The sequence below is a fragment of the Brachyistius frenatus genome, unplaced genomic scaffold (assembly GCF_029030835.1).
Source record: "Brachyistius frenatus isolate BFR_SWC_R1_liver_20210118 unplaced genomic scaffold, ASM2903083v1 Contig_65, whole genome shotgun sequence".
Lineage (NCBI taxonomy): Eukaryota > Metazoa > Chordata > Actinopteri > Embiotocidae > Brachyistius > Brachyistius frenatus.
This window is the reverse complement of record NW_027210664.1, coordinates 321,251-340,851: the sequence shown is the minus strand read 5'-3', so window position 1 is coordinate 340,851 and position 19,601 is coordinate 321,251. Positions and strand designations below refer to the sequence as shown.

The 19,601-nt window shown below is 41.3% G+C and overlaps 1 protein-coding gene across 2 annotated transcripts in view; it reads left to right on the top strand.

Annotated features, from left to right (window-relative positions):
- The window catches only part of LOC138625694 (cadherin-18), a 143,862-nt gene that overhangs the window by 86,606 nt on the left and 37,655 nt on the right, over positions 1-19,601 (top strand). For both annotated transcript variants that reach the window (XM_069706794.1, XM_069706793.1), the window contains exons 3-4: positions 9,887-10,181; positions 15,102-15,221. In XM_069706794.1, the coding sequence (XP_069562895.1) occupies positions 9,887-10,181; positions 15,102-15,221 (415 nt within the window). The remainder of the gene's footprint in view (positions 1-9,886; positions 10,182-15,101; positions 15,222-19,601) is intronic.

The window sequence follows — 19,601 nt, the reverse complement described above, 5'->3', positions numbered from 1 at the left end:
TAGCTTTGTGAGAGATTCGTGTCCCTCTTAAGAATAATGGCGACAGGTATTCACATGGTCTTTATATAAACATGTTATAAAAGAGTGAAAACGCCGTTAGCAGTTTCCCAGAGGTTTAATTGGTGTCTTATTGATTGTTTTGTGTGACCACCAGTCTGAAACCTAAAGAATTTATAAAAGTGCAGCGTGCGAGGGCGCGCATGTCATTGCTCGCAGTTTTAATACAATTTGCTGTTGTTGTTAACGCACCATCTTGTATGTCGTGTGAGCAAAGAGAGATCATGTGATTGATCTCACCTGTTATTTATTTGGATGGAGAGTCTTTGTTTGAAAAGGCTCATTGATATGTGGTCGGGGCTAAAAGTCTATATACTCTTCCATATTGCTGACAGATTCACATTAATGATACAAAGCTAAGCCAAGTTGAATAACAGTTTAACTCGCACTGCTTCACCGACTGCAGGAAATAACATGTCTGCTGTGTGTGCAGGCATGCATAATGTCCAAAGTGCATTCCCCTGTCCTCTGGCTGAAACACTCCAAAGTATTAGCGCCTTTCAGATACTGGAGACGAAAACCACTTGCTTTTCACTCCTGAAACTTTTCCAAAGCGGATCTGCTGACAGTTTCATTTCTGTCTCGTTCAAGTATCACATTTTTGCAGCAGTTAGAGGCCGAGCCATTAAACGAGTGTCAAGAGTTGCTTCCGGGACTCTAATAATCTCATTAATGTACATCAAGAAGTCAACCATCCTGCTGGGAAGACAACGACTCATTCTGTTTCTCCCCGCAGATGTCAAAATAGAGGACAACTATTAGGGCGGATCTGCGCGATGTGCATCAACGGCGTGTCTTCAGCACGCCCCTCGCCACTTCCCTCTTGATGTATGGTCATTAAGCGGGCACTCCATCATCAGGGTTTACTGTGACTGTTACAAATCAATTGAAGAGGAGGGGGCGCTAGGAGGAGTTGATTGGGAGGAAGCATGGCCGAAATGTTGGGATAATCAGACAATCAAGCACACCCCCATAAAAAGTGATTAGGTCCTCTTGAGCGAAGCATCAGAGCCGAAATTTAATAAAAAAAATATGAACCCACCCCCCTTTGCTAATTGCAAATTATGAAGCCAAGACTCTGATCATCAGCTCGAGTACAAAGCCTCCTCCTTTCTCCTCGTGTTCAGCCCCCTTCGGTCTCCTCACCATGCACATTGTTCATGGAACAAATGCTCCACAGCCCCGACTCTCACCTTCAACTCCCATTTACGCATCGAGACCTGCTTTCAACATCAAAGCGATGCAGTTTTAATGAAGCTTCCTGAAAACAACACGACGCAAATGTCACTACTGTTTGTCTAGTGCTCGACAAGAGTTGTGAAATCACGACAACGCACACAGAGATTAAACAAGCATGTTGAATTTGCAGCGATGCGTGTTCAGCTATTTGGAGACTCGCTGCATCTGTCCAAATGTGACCCTATTTAGCCCGGTATTCAATTCCTACTCACAAGGTACAGATTTGATTTCCAATTCAATGCAATAAGAATCAATATCGATTTGGTTCGAAACATTTGAGTTACAATGCAAATTTTGCTTGGATATGAAACACAATCTCAGAAAACTGACTCTGTAAATTGTACAAGTAAACCTCTAACAGTGCAATATTCAAAATATTAATGTTTACATGATGGATAGACCCCTCAAGCAGTTAAACTAATGCACCTTTAATTCCACAATATCAACAAGTCGTCACAACAAGAAAACACTTTTTTTATTTCTGGTATAAACCCCGCCCACTGAAGACGCAGATAGTCGTGTTCAGAATAACATTAGCCTAAGGGTCAATCATCGCCAAAGTGACTTCTGACTGGCTGGATCTGACTCATCTGCTCGATACAGACTCTGGTTGGCTATTGTAGGCTGGGGACGGGATATGGACGCTCCTATTGGCTCAGTGAGATGTTAATCAAACCAGCAGCGTAAAGACCAAGACGCTATCCGACTTTAGTGCTCACTATGTTGAAAATTAAGAACGCCGGTCGGGAAGTCTCAAATGATGCAACAGTGGATCATGTGTATTATGGATGTAAAGAATTGTTTTGGACTAAATACTTTACTGGATTGGATTTACTCGATTTGTTGGTGAACTATGAGACTTTCTATGTGAGCTACTTCAATACTGTACTTGTCTGTATATTTGGTGGTGGTCTGACAAAGCTGTTTACTGAACCTGTCGGGGTGATTGTATCTTGAAATCTTAGCTTTCTAAGGACCTCTCGCATAAATTTACACGTAAACTGTAGCACGGTAGACGAGTAAGTCGATGCCGTTAAAACTCTGAAGGCACGCGGGTGGTCCTTCCAAGATTTACGTGGCTGATCTTGGGATTTATGAATCGATATCAGATTATTCAAGTGGAGATCGACTTGAATTTGAACGATTTGGGAGTGTAGCTTGCTGGAAAATCATTGCCGTTTGTCTGGTATAAAAAACAAATAGATCCAAGATTTCATAGTACTGTCACATCCATCCCCTGATTCATTATTTTCCTGCCCCCAAAACACATCTTCCTCTTGTTCACCGTGTTGTTCCCGTTCCACACAGTTCACAATGAACAGGTATATCAGTACTAAAGCAACATCCTTTGAAACAAGCCACAAGCAAACAAGCCAAGCCAGACACACATTATGTGGATCTGTACACTGAATACAGCCACGGCATTACAAAGGGCATTCAACAATAATGCAGTGAAATCAGACACGTACATTATCGGGATCTGTAGAGTGAGAACGACAAAGCCAGTGAAGAAAAGAGAAGAAGTGGAGAGTGAAAAAGACGAAGGTCAAACTGCGTAGCAACTAATAATGAAACAGCATGGCACGCAATAGAGCATGTCCTCTGCCAGTGCTGTGTAATTGTGAAAATTGTGTTACATGTCATGTACTCCTTTTTTCAGAGTTGATATTTCCCCATGCCGCATTAAAGTTCACAGACAGACAGACAGACAGACAGACAGACAGACAGACTTCAAATAATGTCCTCGACTCTACCTAAAATGGGACACGAGTTATGTCTGGCTGAATTGCAGCCACTTCTAAGCCTTTTGGCTGATTACCACCGAACCAGGTGGCCAGTCAGCTCTATATCTGTTCAGCAGAAAAGTTGGCAGGAACAGACTAATTGGCAAGGTGGTTATATCTAAAAGAAGACTAAACGCTGTCGTGGTGCATGTTGTCCCGTTGGCCCAGTGACAGCGCGTTGTAATCTTCTATCTTTTACGGGGGAGAAAAGGGTCCTTCGTGACTGCTATTGACATTATGCAAGTTTTGTGCTAATCCATTTACAACTGTTCATAAAACCTTCTGTTGGTTTTCTTTTTTTCCTATATTAAGGTTGTTATATTGGTGTACTGAAGAGGGTAATATAATCAAATATTAGCATTTGCAATGAAATGCTATTTTTTGGACATTCTTTTAGCCAAAACAATTAAATAGCAAATAAAGAAAACAATTAGGTTAGGTTAGGTAGTTACTTTATTAATCCCTGAGGGGAATTTTTTTCACTACAGCAGCATACAGAAGCAATTTAGATTAATCCACAATAATAGAGTTGCAACAGTTCAAATGTAATAAAAGCAGCCTATATTTGGATTTAAAATCCAATTAAACAAGATAAATAACTGCACTTAAGAGTTATATATCCTCATATCATTACTTATGGATATAAAAACTACATTCATCAGAGCACAGACAATATTTACCCAACCTAAATTTACCCATTAGTTTTCAATAAATACATAGTAAGAGTAACAGTAGATGTAATCTAACCTGATGATTAATCAACCCAGTAAGGTCATAGTACAGTCCACAGGTCCAAACAAGCAATGCAAAAATAATAAACTATAATAATAATGTCGTATTTAGTTCAATAAAAATGTGAATAATACTAATAATCACCAATATTCAGTCATTAGCTTGTTTATTTTTCTTTAGTACGTCAGTTAAAAGGAAAAGTGATCTTCGGATTACTGGTTTATATAATAATGTATTTTATCTGGTAGCTTTTAACATTTAGGAATGTTTACGTTTATCAGACAACCAAATGAATTGCTCAGCATGTACATAAGGTGCAGTAAAAAATATACCTAAAGCTGCTGCTTACAGCTATTGTTATTCATCAGTGTAATTTGCACACTATGCTTTAGAGACTCTGACAGATAATTTCTGCCTTTTTATTCGTCAGCATCTCTGACAGACCAAATGAGTGACGGTGTAACTATCAGGTACTGCTTTAGTTCGGTTACATATCTTACCCATTAACTTTATTGCAGTATATTTTCCAGCAGTGCTGCAATGAGAAGAATTACTGTTTAATGTTGCGGAAAAAAAATGTTTTAGTGTCGGATCTCTGTCGAGTTACAGGATTGTCCCCCCCCCCCCCCCCTGAAATCTCCTCTCCTGTTGTAATTGACTTAGACACCTGACAAACGATAAGACTGAACCAAAGGTAAACTGTTTGGCTGCGAGTACCAATTAGCTTGAGAACACAAACAGTTTAAGGCTACTCTGAGTCTACGGAGGCCAGTCAGTGGAAAACACATCGCTTGTTGACAAAAGAAAGTTAAGATACTCTTTCTTCTGGATTGCTCCTGTGAGTATATGATGAAATGATAGGTTTGATTTCGCCATGCGACTTTACAGCCCCAGACTCTGTTGATCTCTTTAAATTCCTCAGAAATGCATCGCCAGCTGCCGGGCTGCCAGCCACATGCCAGTCATATATTCCTCTCGTCTTTAATAAAGTCGCCCATCGAGACAGAGAGATAAACAAAATCCCTTGTTTTGATGCCCCGTGGATGAAAAGGATTCCTGAAAGTGTTTGTGTGGAGACGACAGAACAACAACTCGGAGGTCATATTTCACCTTCCTCATAACTTCCTTGGGCTTCTCTGATCAGCATGTGTAAAATATTCTCCTATTTTTACATTTACTGCACCCCCCCCCCTCACCCCCCGCCATTCCTCTTCGGCACTGCACTACACGTTAAGCTCATATCAGGCCCGTTATGCGGTTTAACAAAATTGACACTAATTGCATTAAGGCGGGTCGTCATGAAATTTTCTGTGTGATCAAAATTAATGAAGTATAAATAAAATATCCCAAACACTGGAGCCGGATCACAGTAGCAGCACCCTCTACAGAGAAGTTGAGCACTGGTTTGGAAATTGTGTGACAGAAAATTGCCCTCAGTCTGTTTTTATACAATCAGAGAAGCTAATATGTGAACTATACAGTAAATGGCATCCTTAACGGAAATAATGGACACTGTACGGGTGCAGCAACAAAGTCAGGGGTCTCCCAATCGCAGATTTAATCTAACCCTAACCTTACAAAAAAAAAACACCCACGCAAGACTTATCTTTCTATCATTCTATCTGGCCGCCAGTGGCCTCAAGAAGATGCCGCAATCAGGCGGTAAAGGTCGTCTGCATGTAGCCTGGAAGGCAAAACCCGGGGCGAAAAAAGTCTGCCAAGTCCACTCGCCACTGCTTATAAGCCATATTCCTGTGAGTGTTTGGTATAATTGAAGGTAACCTGAGTTTAGAAATGTTTTGATCCCGGCAGACTTTCACTTATTGGGGGTTATGAAAGTTAGTCGATAAGGCCCGTTTAGAGAGGTTTCAACAAGCAAATCATCTGAAACTTCAGAAGAGGGGGGGGGGGGGCAGTCCCAATCCGCCGTGGAAATTACTCAGCACCTTGTATTTTGAAGATAACGAAGGAACACGTTTGCTCAGCTGAATTTATGTAACAGAAGTTTCATGTTTTTCTCACATTATGTTGCACCTTCAGTGCCTGTGCACTGACCTCGGTCCTGCGTTTCCTCTCGCTGCAGTTTTAATTTGCAGACATATGAATATAATTTGCTCAGCAGAATACGTGTTTGAGAGCTATTTTTTTTTTTGTGTGTGTGTGTGTGGATATCTGCAAAATTCTTGATCCTCGGTTTCTTAATGGGAGTCCAGAAAGCTTAGGATCATACTGATGATTCAAAAAGGTCAGACTGTCTGACATTTGCGTAAGACGTAGGCCGTGTTAAGCAATGGTTCACAATGGGCCCTGATGGAGTACTGTGGAAGATGATAGTAAAGACCTAACGTACTGAGAACATCTTAAAATACTTATCCTTATTGCGTAATGATTTCTGATGAACGCGTTGTGTACCTTCATATTGTTTCCACTCTCAGCTGCCCTGACGCTGCTCTCCTTTGAGCCTGTGATGTTTGTGTAATGGCCCGCAACCTGTTGACACCTTTATCACCCATAGATCTTGGAAGGTAGTAGTCACCCAATGCATCATCGGTTCACCCTTTTGCCAAGCATGATTTATTGCATTGACGGAAGTCAATGGCTAAATTAGCAGTCTGACTGGACTCAAAAATTACATTCATGAGCTGGAGCGGAGTGCTGCGGGACAGAAGTGGATGTACGCTCGCTGTAGATATGGAAGTGGACTGTTAAGTAATAACTCCAATTCTCTTATCATTTTGAAGGATTCAATTTATTGGTAGGAATTGATTATCTAACTACAGCCAGAAGCTCTAGAAGCTGATATTTCTAAATGGCTGGCACTAAATTAAAGGCGAGCGCACAGAAATAGGCCAAACCATGTCAGCTGAGTAATTCCCCCCCCCCCCCGCTTACACCGCCACTGATGTGTAAACACGGTCAGATTTCATTTTTATTTTTCGCTTTGTAGGTAGTATTTCATATTGGTACAATCCAGCGTCTGATTAACGACCTGATCCAACAGGATCTTTGACTTCCCGTCTAATTAACGGCTTGATATTTACCGCGGTGAGGACAGTCAGCTCTCATCAGGAGTCGGGCCTGCAATCAATAGTGGCTTTCTAATTATAAATTTATTTGCTGGTCCAGGTTTTGATTAAATGGTCTGAGGACCTCCGACATGTTAAATAACTTCTCTCTGTGTGTGACTGGATGAATGAATGAAACCTTGATTGCCCCTGAGGGGAATTTGTCTATTTGAAAAGCTTGTACATTTTAGATTACTTAGTGGTGCAGCTCTTTCAATATACATTTGCACCACTGTGATTGTACTTATCATTAAGTGCAGGAAGAGCTGTAATACAAGCTAATTCATTGAGCTTTTCCTTCACACACACACACACACACACACACACACACACACACACACACACACACACACACACACACACACACACACACACACACACACACACACACGTGCATCCTAATGCACTTTACAGGTATTCAGGTTTCCCGGTATTGAGGGGTCTGATCGAGGACCAGTGGAGGATTAGCAGCGCTCAAACAGTAATTAATTACGTAACCCAATGACAGGACAAAGACCATTTAACGAGGCTCAGTCAATACTAGGTGCCGGTATGTAATGCCCTCGATAAATTGAACAGCATAATGATCAATTGCTTCTATATTTAGGTTACTGTGAAAGTGTCTTGTCTGTAGCCTGCAGCACCGTGTCCCAGTTCAGAGACTGCACCAGTTATTGTTTACAGCAAAATCACAGCTGGCGGTCGGCCAGCGATTCGATTTCCCCAGTAGCAAAAAACGGCAAACGTTCGTTTATGAGCTACAAATTGAGAATATATATACTGAAAATAAACTCAATTCTTTGTCAGATTCTTGTCGGTCTGAGCTCATATGAATCCCACTTTATATGGAGCTAATATCTCGCGTCACTTATGTTCCATCAGTTTGCTCACTCGTGTCTTCTTCCATTACATAAACAGCAGCATCTTAAAGCCTCTTGGTAATGTTCGAGTTTGTTGCTGAACTATTTCTGTGGGAGACTCATGGCTGCACTGTGCGTTCCAGTGATATGGGTCTAATTGGGAGTGTTTGGGAGAAAGTGTTCTATGGCTCGCCGGTTGCGATATTTCACATCTCAGCACATCGTCAGCTCAGCGAGCGCACACGCGTGTCTCCGCAATTCGGTTCGAGTCGGACTTCGAGCGTCCGACAGCCCAGTATGAGAGAGTTTTTTTCCACCTCGGTGCCAAAAGGGGGTCGAGAACATTTTTCTTCTTTCAATGTTTCTATATATTTTATATTGCTGAATCCTAATCAGCTGTATCTGTTGCTGCTGAAAGACGATGCAGACGTACGGTTTGTGGAAACACCGTACGTCTCCCTGGAAACACTATTGCTGCAAATGTTTCACCTGCAGAGTCAAATATCAGTCTGAGCTTGTGACTGCTGTTCCTACCAGCCTTTGTTTGTCATTCGTTTTGTAAAAAACGTAAAATATTGTTTATTTATTAATTCAAGCTTGCGGTTCAGGTACAGATGTAGGAGCTCTGTTAGTTACGTGATTGGATTGTGACAATCCAAAGTGACGTGTGTCAGATCTCTTTTATCTGACAGATCCTGCTAATTGGCATACAACCGAGATGTTGCTATCACTTCAAAGTTAACGTCGTCTAAATTGGATGCAAATTAGTTTCACTGATAACATGCCGTTTTCTTATTTTCTATCAGTCGCTACAACTTGGCACTTTGCAAATATATATATATTTCTGTAATATCCATCCGTTTTCATTCTGTTTGTGTATTATAATGGGAGAAGTAACATATTATCTCCATGAATTATGTATACTGTGCACGTTATGTTCTCCAAAGACCTGTCTAAATCTCGTTTGGAGACTAGACCGTGGTGTTGCTTTGGAAATCCAAAGATGTGTTCACAGCTCACAGATGTGTATCTACAAATATGAAAAACAAAAATACAGCCAGTGCCATCAATATGTAAAGTGATGCCGAAGCACAATAAAAATGGATTGTTCTGTAATATTCAACTGGGACAATTCCCTAAGGCAGACAAATGTGAAAGAAAAGCCTGTGTTTCTTAGTATGTTTTATTCATGGGTGAAAATCCAAATTTTTAAATGATGATGTTACCATGGTGCTCTGCTTTTGAAATCCAGTGGTACTGTAAAATATATTTGTAAAGTTTAAAGCTGCTCTGCATCTGAGCTATTGGCATGAAGGTCTTAATCCTCTTGGTATCAATTATAGCTGAAAAAGTGGCTCGGCTTTCGCTCGTTCCTCTGTCTCCTGGTGAGGAAGAAGGCAGCGCTCTTCCATCTTTAACAGTCTTGTAAGGATTCCCCGACCCCACCCCCCCCCCCCCCAAACTTTAATCTCTAAAGATGCATTTCTTCAGTGATGCTCGGGAACAGTCGAGCCCAAGAGAGGAATATTGAATAATGTAATGTCTGAGTTAGATGTTGGGGAATTTTTCTGAAGCTGAAAATGTGGGTTAAGGACCACCATGTTCTGCAGTAATCCTGCTAAGAAGCTGCATGGAAGGCATGTGTGTCTAAATGGCCTTGGTAGAGGATGGTATATGTTCAGTACATATATAGCTACTGTTATGCAGCCCAGCCTCACGCCTCTGGATGGAGTAGAGCTATTGATCATTTTGTATCAATATTGTAAACACTTGATTTGTAATCTAAAAAAAAAAAAATCAAACTGGTGAAAAAATGTGCATCACAGTTTCCAAGCTCCCAAACTAGTGGCTCTAAATTTTGCCTTATTGTCAGTCTAAAAACCCAAAGATGTATTAACTATTAACTGTTTACCAACATGTGTGACTATCTATGTGAACTGACTAATCAATTAATCAACCAATGATTTCAGCAACTCCCTCCTAATAACGTTTCTCTTGCAGATATTTTACAGCAATGAACTGTTTCTGTCGTACATTTTACAACCGTGATTCATACTTTGCAATCGCGAACTCCATCGACCATCAGACACGATTTCGCCGACGTTCTTCCCTGTCCACTCACGCGCCTTCTGTCTGCTTTACTTTGCAGCTTCACTCGAACTCAGATAAAGGCGACGGATCTGTCAGGTACATTCTGAGCGGGGACGGAGCCGGGACTATATTCATGATCGATGAGGTGACAGGAGATATTCACGCCACTAAAAGCCTGGACCGAGAGAGGAAAACACATTATGTCCTGCATGCACAAGCCTTGGACCGCAACACGGAGGAGGCCCTGGAACCAAAGTCGGAATTCATCATCAAAGTACAAGACATCAATGACAATGCACCCAAATTTCCAGATGGGCCCTTCGTAGCTACGGTGCCTGAGATGTCTGAAGTGGGTGAGTAGTACTACAAAATAAACCGAAGCCTCAAATGATTGCTCTATGCTGTCAATAGCAGTGAGACTTCCTTTGAACTGTTTGAAAGATGAAAAAGAAGTGTCTGAACTTGACTGTTGTATTTGTTCCTTTTTAGATATTCTTCATGTTTATAATCAATTGTATCCCCGCCGTAAAGGGAAAGACCTTTTGACTTTACATACTGTGTACGTTTCAAGAAGACGCATGACCAAACGCAGCAGAAAACGGATTAGAAGAGGGTATTAGCATGAAGGAGCACGATCAAACATGCTATTATCCCGTGCAGCATTTGTTTTTTTGTCCTCTCTGTGATAATGTTCTCCGCAATGTTTGATCTTCTGTAAGCCGGCCAAGTCCTCTTTTTCATCTTTGTTTTCTGGTTGCTGCGATGGCTTCCCTCCTCCCGGGTGGGCAGGTCTTTATAAAAAAAAAAAACTCAATAGGGCCTCCACAGCGATCCCCGCCATCGAGACGGCGGAGTCCTCCACATCACGGAGGAAAGCGAAAGCCTCTCTCCACCTCCGCTGGGACTGCTGCTCCTCGTACGCTCCCGCATCCGTGTGGCGAAACATCTACGCTTGATTTTTTTCTTCATTCTCACTGTTCTGTTTTTAGCCCGGGTTGAACAAAAGCCACCCTCATCTCAGTCCAGTGGATCCTTGCCTCAGAGCACAGTGGCTCAAAAAAAAAGTATGATACTCCAATATTTCACAGCAACTCTTTGGAAAACACATGTAGGTTGCCCGAACGGCAGCCAAGCCGCTGTCAGACTGCTCTTTCCTTCACATATACTGTAAGATAGTAAATTTGGAGCGCTGACAGTTTGTTGAAATCATTCCATTTACATCTGTCTTGTCTAAAATAATCCCTTTAGTCGCTGAAAAGAAGTAGAAAATACTTATTAAAGAATACCTCAAATGGAGAAAAAAATGAACGGCTTCATCAACGCCGTGTAGGCAGAAGATGGAAATGTGAAACGGCGATTAAATATGCAAACCCCGATAGACCTGTGGGCGCCCTCTTTATAAACAGTCAATATCTCCCTGCTTGCATTGATGAATATTCATGAACAGAAAGCCCTGACACACATACAACTTTACCAGCCAGTATATTTGTTTCTAACTCGGCTGTGTCATGTCTTAATCTCTTCTGAGTGCTGCAACTGTATGTTCCGGTTGCTTTGTAGAATAATATTTATTGGCACATAATGAAAATTATAGTTTTAGGTTCAGTGAAAGCTAAAAGATAAAACAATTATTAAACTGTGCATTAAAGGATTTTGATTATTAGATACGACAGTTGCTGTTATCTTCAGCTCTGAATGAATGCACGAGAGAATGACAAATAAATTTGCAGCACTAATCTTGTGTATTGGCATCCCTCATTTACTTCTAACAAGACTACTCATTTAAAAGTTTCAATGCAGGCTGCAAACTTCATCATCGGTTGCACAAAAAGAATCAATCATCATTGATGACCCAAGGGAAGAAATTAAGGGCTGTGAAGGGGAAAATAATTAGCCTTTTTGGGGGTTTCTTTGGGGGGGTTTGCCACCTCCCTTTTTTGCTCATGTCCATTAAAGTAATTTCTCTTCGGTTCAGCATCTGCTGCGTCAAATCAGCTGTAACAATCAACTGTCCTCACACTTCAGAGCACTAATCCGCCCCTGCATTTGTCAATACTGGGGCTCCCAAGTGTAGGAAGGGGCTGTCTGGGAAAATGGCAGCTAATTGGTTGTGATGTTCTTTTTCCTGTCTAAATTGATTAGCTGGGCTCGTGCCAGGTAGTTTAAATGTTTCGTACCTTCCTCTTCAGTGATACAATCATATTTTTTTTTATTTTTTTTTGAGTGCTAGACAAAAGGAGTATCAATTTCCCAACTGTATCTTTCCCTGTTGAGATGTCTCTAAATGGAGATAGTAGCTCCGCTTTCCTGTCAACCGTTTCACTTCTGAGAAAAATCCAAGTTTAATAGTGGTTACAACACTCAGAGGCCGAGGTGAGAGCTTTTATAGATGGACAGTTAAGAATAAATGAATGTTATTGGAAGTAATGTGGAGCAGAATTGCACAGATTGCTAAGTGCTGAACCCTCTAGAAAGATAATAAAATTTGAAGGTTGCACACAAAGGACATAACACATGTTTGTTTTCCTGTTATTTCCAATCAGCTGCTGTCTATCGTAAAACACCAATCAATTTTATTACTTGTCCCACATTTGGGTTTGCTTTCAAAATTTCAAATTAACTTCAACGCCTGGTGGCAGACCTCTCTGAAAACCAGCACTTGCATCTACATTGACGCGTTTTAGATGTCATCTTACTTGAGCACGTTGACTCTCTACCGACTTCTTGATTACAGTTCACATCCCATGTAATGGATTTTTTTTAATTTCCCCGTCAAATGAAAGTGGGGATGAAGCAGCCTTGACTCAGGTTGAGGGAGGATGAAGGGAGCCAGGCGGTTGTAATCCAGTTTCAGAGACCAACCTTGATCCTTTAAAAGTGCATAACATTTTGTAGTCCAGCGAGGTCAGGGCAGATAGATCCATTGAAACTTAAGGAAGGTGATGAAAGTGAAAGTAAAAACATGACAGTATGTGACTAGGTTCATAACGGGAGGGATTATCGGTATCCTGTATTTTGAACACAGTTTCCAGAAGGTTTTTTCAAGCAGGTGATTATTTCGGAATCACCTTCGATCTCCCACAGCGGGATGCAAAGATTACCAAGAACTTTTAATGGACTGCTGACACTATTGAAAGTTTTATGAATATGAAAAAGTAAGGTTGATTAAATCTCATTTTCAAAACAAGCTCCTTGGAATTGCAACGCATTTATGCCACTGCAACAAGAAACATGTACCAGATCTACATAAAACCCAGGAACTCTGCTTTACTCCAAGGACAGCATCATTTATTAATAGTGCAAAATGTGGGCCAATATACATGTTTAATCAAGGTTTACACTGTTTACCCAGCATTGCACCACTCAGCCCGCCTCTGTCTGGCCTGACAGCAGCCACACCTCCGCTCTCCTTCACGCACCCGCTCGATCACTCTGCTAGTTTACCGTTGGCCATGTTGGCCGTTAACCTGCGCACCGCAGCGGAAATACCAGTGATGCCTAAAACTGTCAAGACTAAAAGAACTTATAAATCCTTCTGACCTTACATATCGAGCTCCAACCAGCGCCCTTCTCTCGCCACGCCTCCTGAGGGAGATTTCAGACGGACATTCGAAACTAAAACGCCCCAAAACAGTCAAATAATGTTGCTTTAAGAAGAGGTCAGAAAACATGTTTATAATATTTGTTCAATGGCAAAAGTCTACACTTCAGTACGACCATTTAAAATGGTCAAAAACGGTCGCACTCTGGAGGCATGTTGGGTGTTTAAGAGTTGAAACCAACAACAGGCCCCTCTTCATCGGTAGCTGATGGTTGCTTTGTGAATCTCTTTGTCTATCATTGGAGTTTAAGTGTTTTTATTCTGAAGAAAGACTGTAAAATGAAAGGATGGTTTTACTGCGGTTCAAGAGAGGCTTTTACTCCCCTACTAGCCAATATTTTTGGGTCAAATGTGTGATGTGAGATGGAATAGTGTAAAAACAGTCAAACCAGGTGTAAAGATCTTGTTCAGGAAACACATGCACACTGATTCTTGAGTGCTCACTTTTTCATGAGAACAATCCAACCTTTTAATGCAAGTGTTCGACAAATATAGCCCGTATACAACGCTTTATCACTTAAGTTGAAGTGGAAAATGAGCAAAGCCAAGCGCACTGCACAGTCTATTAGAAGTGCATAATGAGTGCATTATTAGTCAGAGTAATGCAATAATGTGAACCTTTTACCAACATGAAAAAAATATTGAGAAGCTGTTAGTTCTTCGAAGAGTTATATAAAAACCATTGAATTGAAATCCTAATAATACGAGGTCAAAGATGTGACTCATGCCAATAACACAGAACAATTTGAGGTCCGTCAGTTAAATCATGCACTAATACGTTTTACTCGACAGATGATTTGGAACCAGTTCAGCCTCCAAAGCAATCCTAAAATTCCCAGTACAATTTTCGCTGCGAGTTTGACAGAGATTCAGAGTGCACAAGCATACTGTAGAGTGCATGGTTCATTATGGTTGGCATTTCACTCGGCTCCTCCAGGTTTCCGGGACAAAAAAATAAATCACATCTGGTGGGACACAGCGGAGTGAGTTTCACTTGTTTAATTTAGTTTAATTCCCGAAGGACAACAACACAGCAAGTGTCCAGAAGATTTACAGGCTGAGATGTACCATATAGCTCAGACTGTATGTCTCCTAACGCAATCACAACACAATCCTAACGTATACTAATGCATTATGTAAGCCTGCAGTGCAATTACAATGCACTCATCATGCAATTATAATGAGTTAATGAAGCCTGTAATGCTGTTTGAGCAATAGTTGAAGTGTTAAATTGAACCACAAAGATAGAAGTGTTTTTCAGTCGATTCTTTTTTTCTAATCATCGACAAATTATGTATTTTGTGATTACATAATAGCAACCTGTGAGCTAAGTGGCTAATAAGTGATTTTTTTTTTTTCAATTATTCATGTGAAATGTTGAGCTAAATGTTTGTTAGTCAGCTCCCTGTTTCTTAGGTTTAAATGAAGTGACTCCTTTAAGATGCAAGTCTCTCTCCAGCATGTTAAGTATCCCTCTCTGCCGAACAGTTATCAGACATTCAGATTTTGTGCACAGCAATTCTTAGCGGATCTGAATGTACCAGAAATGGTTGCTCGGTGATACGCAACATAAAAAAAAAAAAAGGCTTTACACAATCACACATCAATGTACTTGCATTAACATTTGAAACCCTTTCAGAAGATAATTTTCTTTTGCTGTGTTCACTTTTAGGCACGTCTGTGTTGCAAGTGACGGCGTCCGATGCCGACGACCCCACCTACGGAAACAGTGCCAGAATAGTCTACAGTATCCTACAAGGACAGCCATATTTCTCCGTCGACCCCAAAACAGGTGTGGTATTACAGCGTGCTTCGGGAAACGGAGATTTGTCCTGTGAAATCTTTCACGAGCACGGTGACTAGATATTATAAATGGGGAGTTTGTCGTCGATCTCTGAATATGATGTGTGTGTCACGCTGTGACGAGTCTGTGCAGCTCGCGGCGAACATCCTGTTCTGTTATTACAGCACGTCCGAGAGTAGAGTAACGGACTACTCATACAGCCGCTATATGGTTCGGCACGCAATCCGCTCCATGCGAGGCCATAACTAACTCCTCAAGGGGTCAAAGGAGACGTTCGTAGGGATGCCTTCAGAAAGCCATTGTTTCCTCCTGTCTGAAAGAGGAGGTGGAGGAGCAGGGGACGGGGGGAGGGAGCCTCGGCAGGCAGTGTTTTCAAAATCCATCTGTTGTCTGAGAGGTCTCTACGAGAATCTATTAAATGTTAATAAACTCTCTAAAGTGCAAGACGTAGCACTTTTATATGATGCGATAAATGTGTTGTTGCAAGTGTGTGCATGTGTGTTCATTGCTGATCTGTGTCACAAAGCGTGTATACACACACACCACACACGCGCACGCACACACACACACACACACACACACACACACACACACACACACACACACACACACACACACACACACACGTCCTAAGTTCTGCATGCTTGCATTTGCTGCTGCTGTCAGTTAACATGAACAACAATCCACTTGTATGAATTGATTCATCGCTGTCTTGAACCAGCGTTGGTCCCTTTGAGACCATACCGCCCGTGTAAAACACAAAATTCTTTGCTGAATGAGCAACACAAATGAATTGCTGAATATTCTTGACTTTACCTCGAGGGAGAAGGCAGCGGGGATTGATGGAGCAATTTCACAGTGGTGTGGCGAGGCAGAAGCAATGCCAAATTTTTGAATGAAAACTCTCTTTCTCATGCGACGCCACATATTACGATCTATCAACTCCACGCCGGTGTAGTTGAGATCTATTTTAAATCCTTTTTTTGACGAGTAAAAACTAAAAATGACTATTCTCCCCCTGACCATGTGCGGCGTGTTCTCAGACACGTCAGATGGCTTGCTTTGCTCGAGCTGACTCGGCATCTTGTCCGCATTGTAATTCAGCGCGGGGCGTTGCAGAGGAGTAGTGGGGAAGTGATCGAAAGGGCCGATCCAGCTGCACTCTCTACGCAGCACTATTCCAGCCCACACACATTAATTCATACAAGTCGGCTGTTGTTTTCGCCGCCGGCAAAACAACCCCTCCTTCCTCAAATTAGGACAAGGACCTCCAGCGGTCAGTGGAGAAAAACATGCACACGGCAGGGGGAGTCGCACTCGCAATGTGATCTTCAATAAGCCAAGCCCGAGTCTTAAAAGCAGTTGTGTTGGCACGCGGCCACGTTCGAGGCACCAAGCCGCTCTCGCATCTGTCTCACAGCGCATTACCTCCTCGTATCCACATGTACCTGGCTCGCTGTCACCGGGAAACTCGCGTATTAGTTGCAGGATTAAAAAGGACACGCAAACACACACACACACACACACACACACACACACACACACACACACACGGTAGACACCCAGCTTCCCGTTTGACCTTGGTCCGTTGGCCCGATACAGCAGTGACAGATTTTTACAAGACCCACGAGGTGGAGGGAGAGATCGTTTGAGGACAGAGGGTAATGATAGCCTTTGGCCTGCACATATGGCATTGAGGGAATACCCAAAGGATTGTCTCAGACTTGACCCAAATCCTCAGCAAGACAAAGTGAACACTTATACCTGCTTCTCCTTCCAGCCTTTGTGGTTTTGACGACATCAGCTGAAACCAACGACACACCCGTACGACTATTTGGAAATTGGATTATATGGTAAATTGAGCATAGCTGCAGTATATCGCAGCATAACGCACGTCTCAACCTCAGAAGATGACAAGACGCTGATATAAAACAAGGTGTCGCAGCAAAACATTCCTGAACTGTTGGGCTCCTGAAAGGTTTACTAAATATATCGTTAAGTGCTTTTAATGGCTTGCAGCTGTTCAATTAAATTAAATTACTGCACTTTAATGTTCCGTGATCAAACTAAGGAGCACCTGTGGATGTTGCTGGAGCATGTTATAACGTTATGCCTTTAAGGTACTGCAGGGCTGTATTGCCAATCTGTAGCCAATCGATAGCTAAATTATAGTTTGGTATGTTTATTGCAAAAAAAGAATACATCTTGACGACCCCTAAATGTTGAAATGATTTACATTTGGTGGTGCAGTTAAAAAAGCCAGGAACAAAAGATCCTGTTTTGGATTAAAAGGGATACGATCACAATTTGGTTTTAGGTTAAAGCGCCAAAACCTACGTGGTTCGGTTTTAGGAAAAAATGAGTTCATTGGGTTAAAATAAGGAATCACGTGAGTAATGTAGGTTACGTAAATTCAATATTGCCACATCTGATTAATTTGAAACCGAGGAGATGTCAAATAAACCAGATTCATCAAACGATTAAAGTAAAATAATTGTAACATTTTATTGATGCACTGTCCATGGATTTCACATTGTGAGTTGTAAACTAAGATTTTGTTAAACTTAAACGTCCTCAACAAAAAAAATAAATACAAGTTTCCTCCATTTGCTTTTATCTTTGGTCTACCCTCACGCCAGATTATAAAACCACCGATAACCACCTTAAAAATATACTATGCATTCTACATTTCATAGATAAGACAGATGTGCTAATAGCTTTGTACAAAACAACACAGAGGTCATACGTCTTATCTGAATAATTAACTCCGAGAACGACAATAAGGTAGCTGTTTGTCTCCACTGAAAACAAAAGATCCAAATGAGGGTGTAAAATTGTAACTGACGCGTCTTTGATGGTTTCATGTGGCATGCAGAAAGAAATATATGAATTTGGGATTAGATTTACGTTGCCGAAGAAATAAATGAGCATGACACGGACTTTGTAAAGACACTAATGTAACTGATATAACTGATAACGGCGGAAGGCCTGAGGGGAATTAATGTGGGCAGAGGGAAACAAACGCGTCTGGTTTGCTGCTGTGTTGCAATAATTTTAGTATTTTGTACGGCCAATGCTATTCTTGTTTATGAGTAATTTCTCCAATGTTGCATATAAAATAGTAAAGTTGCCTTCGAGCACATTTACAATGTCTTGCACCCATTCAAGCTGTATGAGGTCTAATTCCAGAGATCTGATGTATTAGTATAGATTATGTTGACGTTTGAGTAGTTGGTATTTGTATCATAATCATTCCAATGTGTTTGATATCAATTATCTGACATATGACAGGTTAAGAGCATCTAATTTAATGGTGGATGTTGCAGGCATTTGGTTTTCAAATTAATGAAAAAGTCATTAATTCAGAAAATGAATACATAAAGAGATGGTGCCTCTACTTCAGTAGAGGTGCTGGCCAAGGCAAACATGGGCACTTTGAAATCATCAAACTGTTTCATGATCTGATGACTATTCACTAAGAAAGTGTTCAGAAGAGATGTCGCAACTTCTCTTATGGTACAGTTTCTAGCAGGGACGAATAATCAAAAGAAATTGAATGTAAAACGGAGTGAGTGATTAAAAAAATGACTATCAAACACAATATACTGCACCCTGAAAGAGGACTATATCCAAAAAGTGTAGTACGAAAAAGTTAACATGTTTTAACTTTAAACTATGCATCTAAATCAGAGGGTGTCCCTAGAGGTATATTTAAAAAAAAAAAAATTGATTTAGAGGTGTGTCCATATTATTCGCTTTCTAATTAGCGAAGCCCAGAAACGTCACACTAGAGCAGCAAATGACACTGATAATCACACATTCAGAAAGAGTGGAGCGACTAATCAGTGAAATCAGCCGGCGTGTGGCTGGACTGAAAACCTCCACGTCTGTAATTAGATGGCATTTCCGACAATCACTTTTTCTACCTGCGCTTACCGCATGTCGGGGCAGCAATTAGGAAGCGGGTCAGGCTTTCAGCGGTCTAAATATTTACCACCAAAAAAAAAAAAAACACAAATTTCTTTGTGATTTTTCTCTAAGTGTATTCAAAGGAACTGTTTGACATTTTGGGGAACAATTTAGTTCGATGAGAAGACTCTCTAATGTCTAGTGTGCTAAATATGAAGCGTGACCCAAGCAAAAAGTTGATTTCGTTCACGTACTGAAACCAAAAGTTCCTTCAGTACCAGCAACATTAAAGCTTGCCAGTTTCCAAGATCATTTTTTTTTGTCCTGCATGCTGCAGTGGCTTTTGTGCAGTCTGTACTTGTTACCTGGCAACCGCGTGGCAACAACAGCACTACGGTAAGTCACCTCCTGGAGAGGGGATGTTAATTAACTTTAGAGATGGTGGCAAGTGGGTTTTTA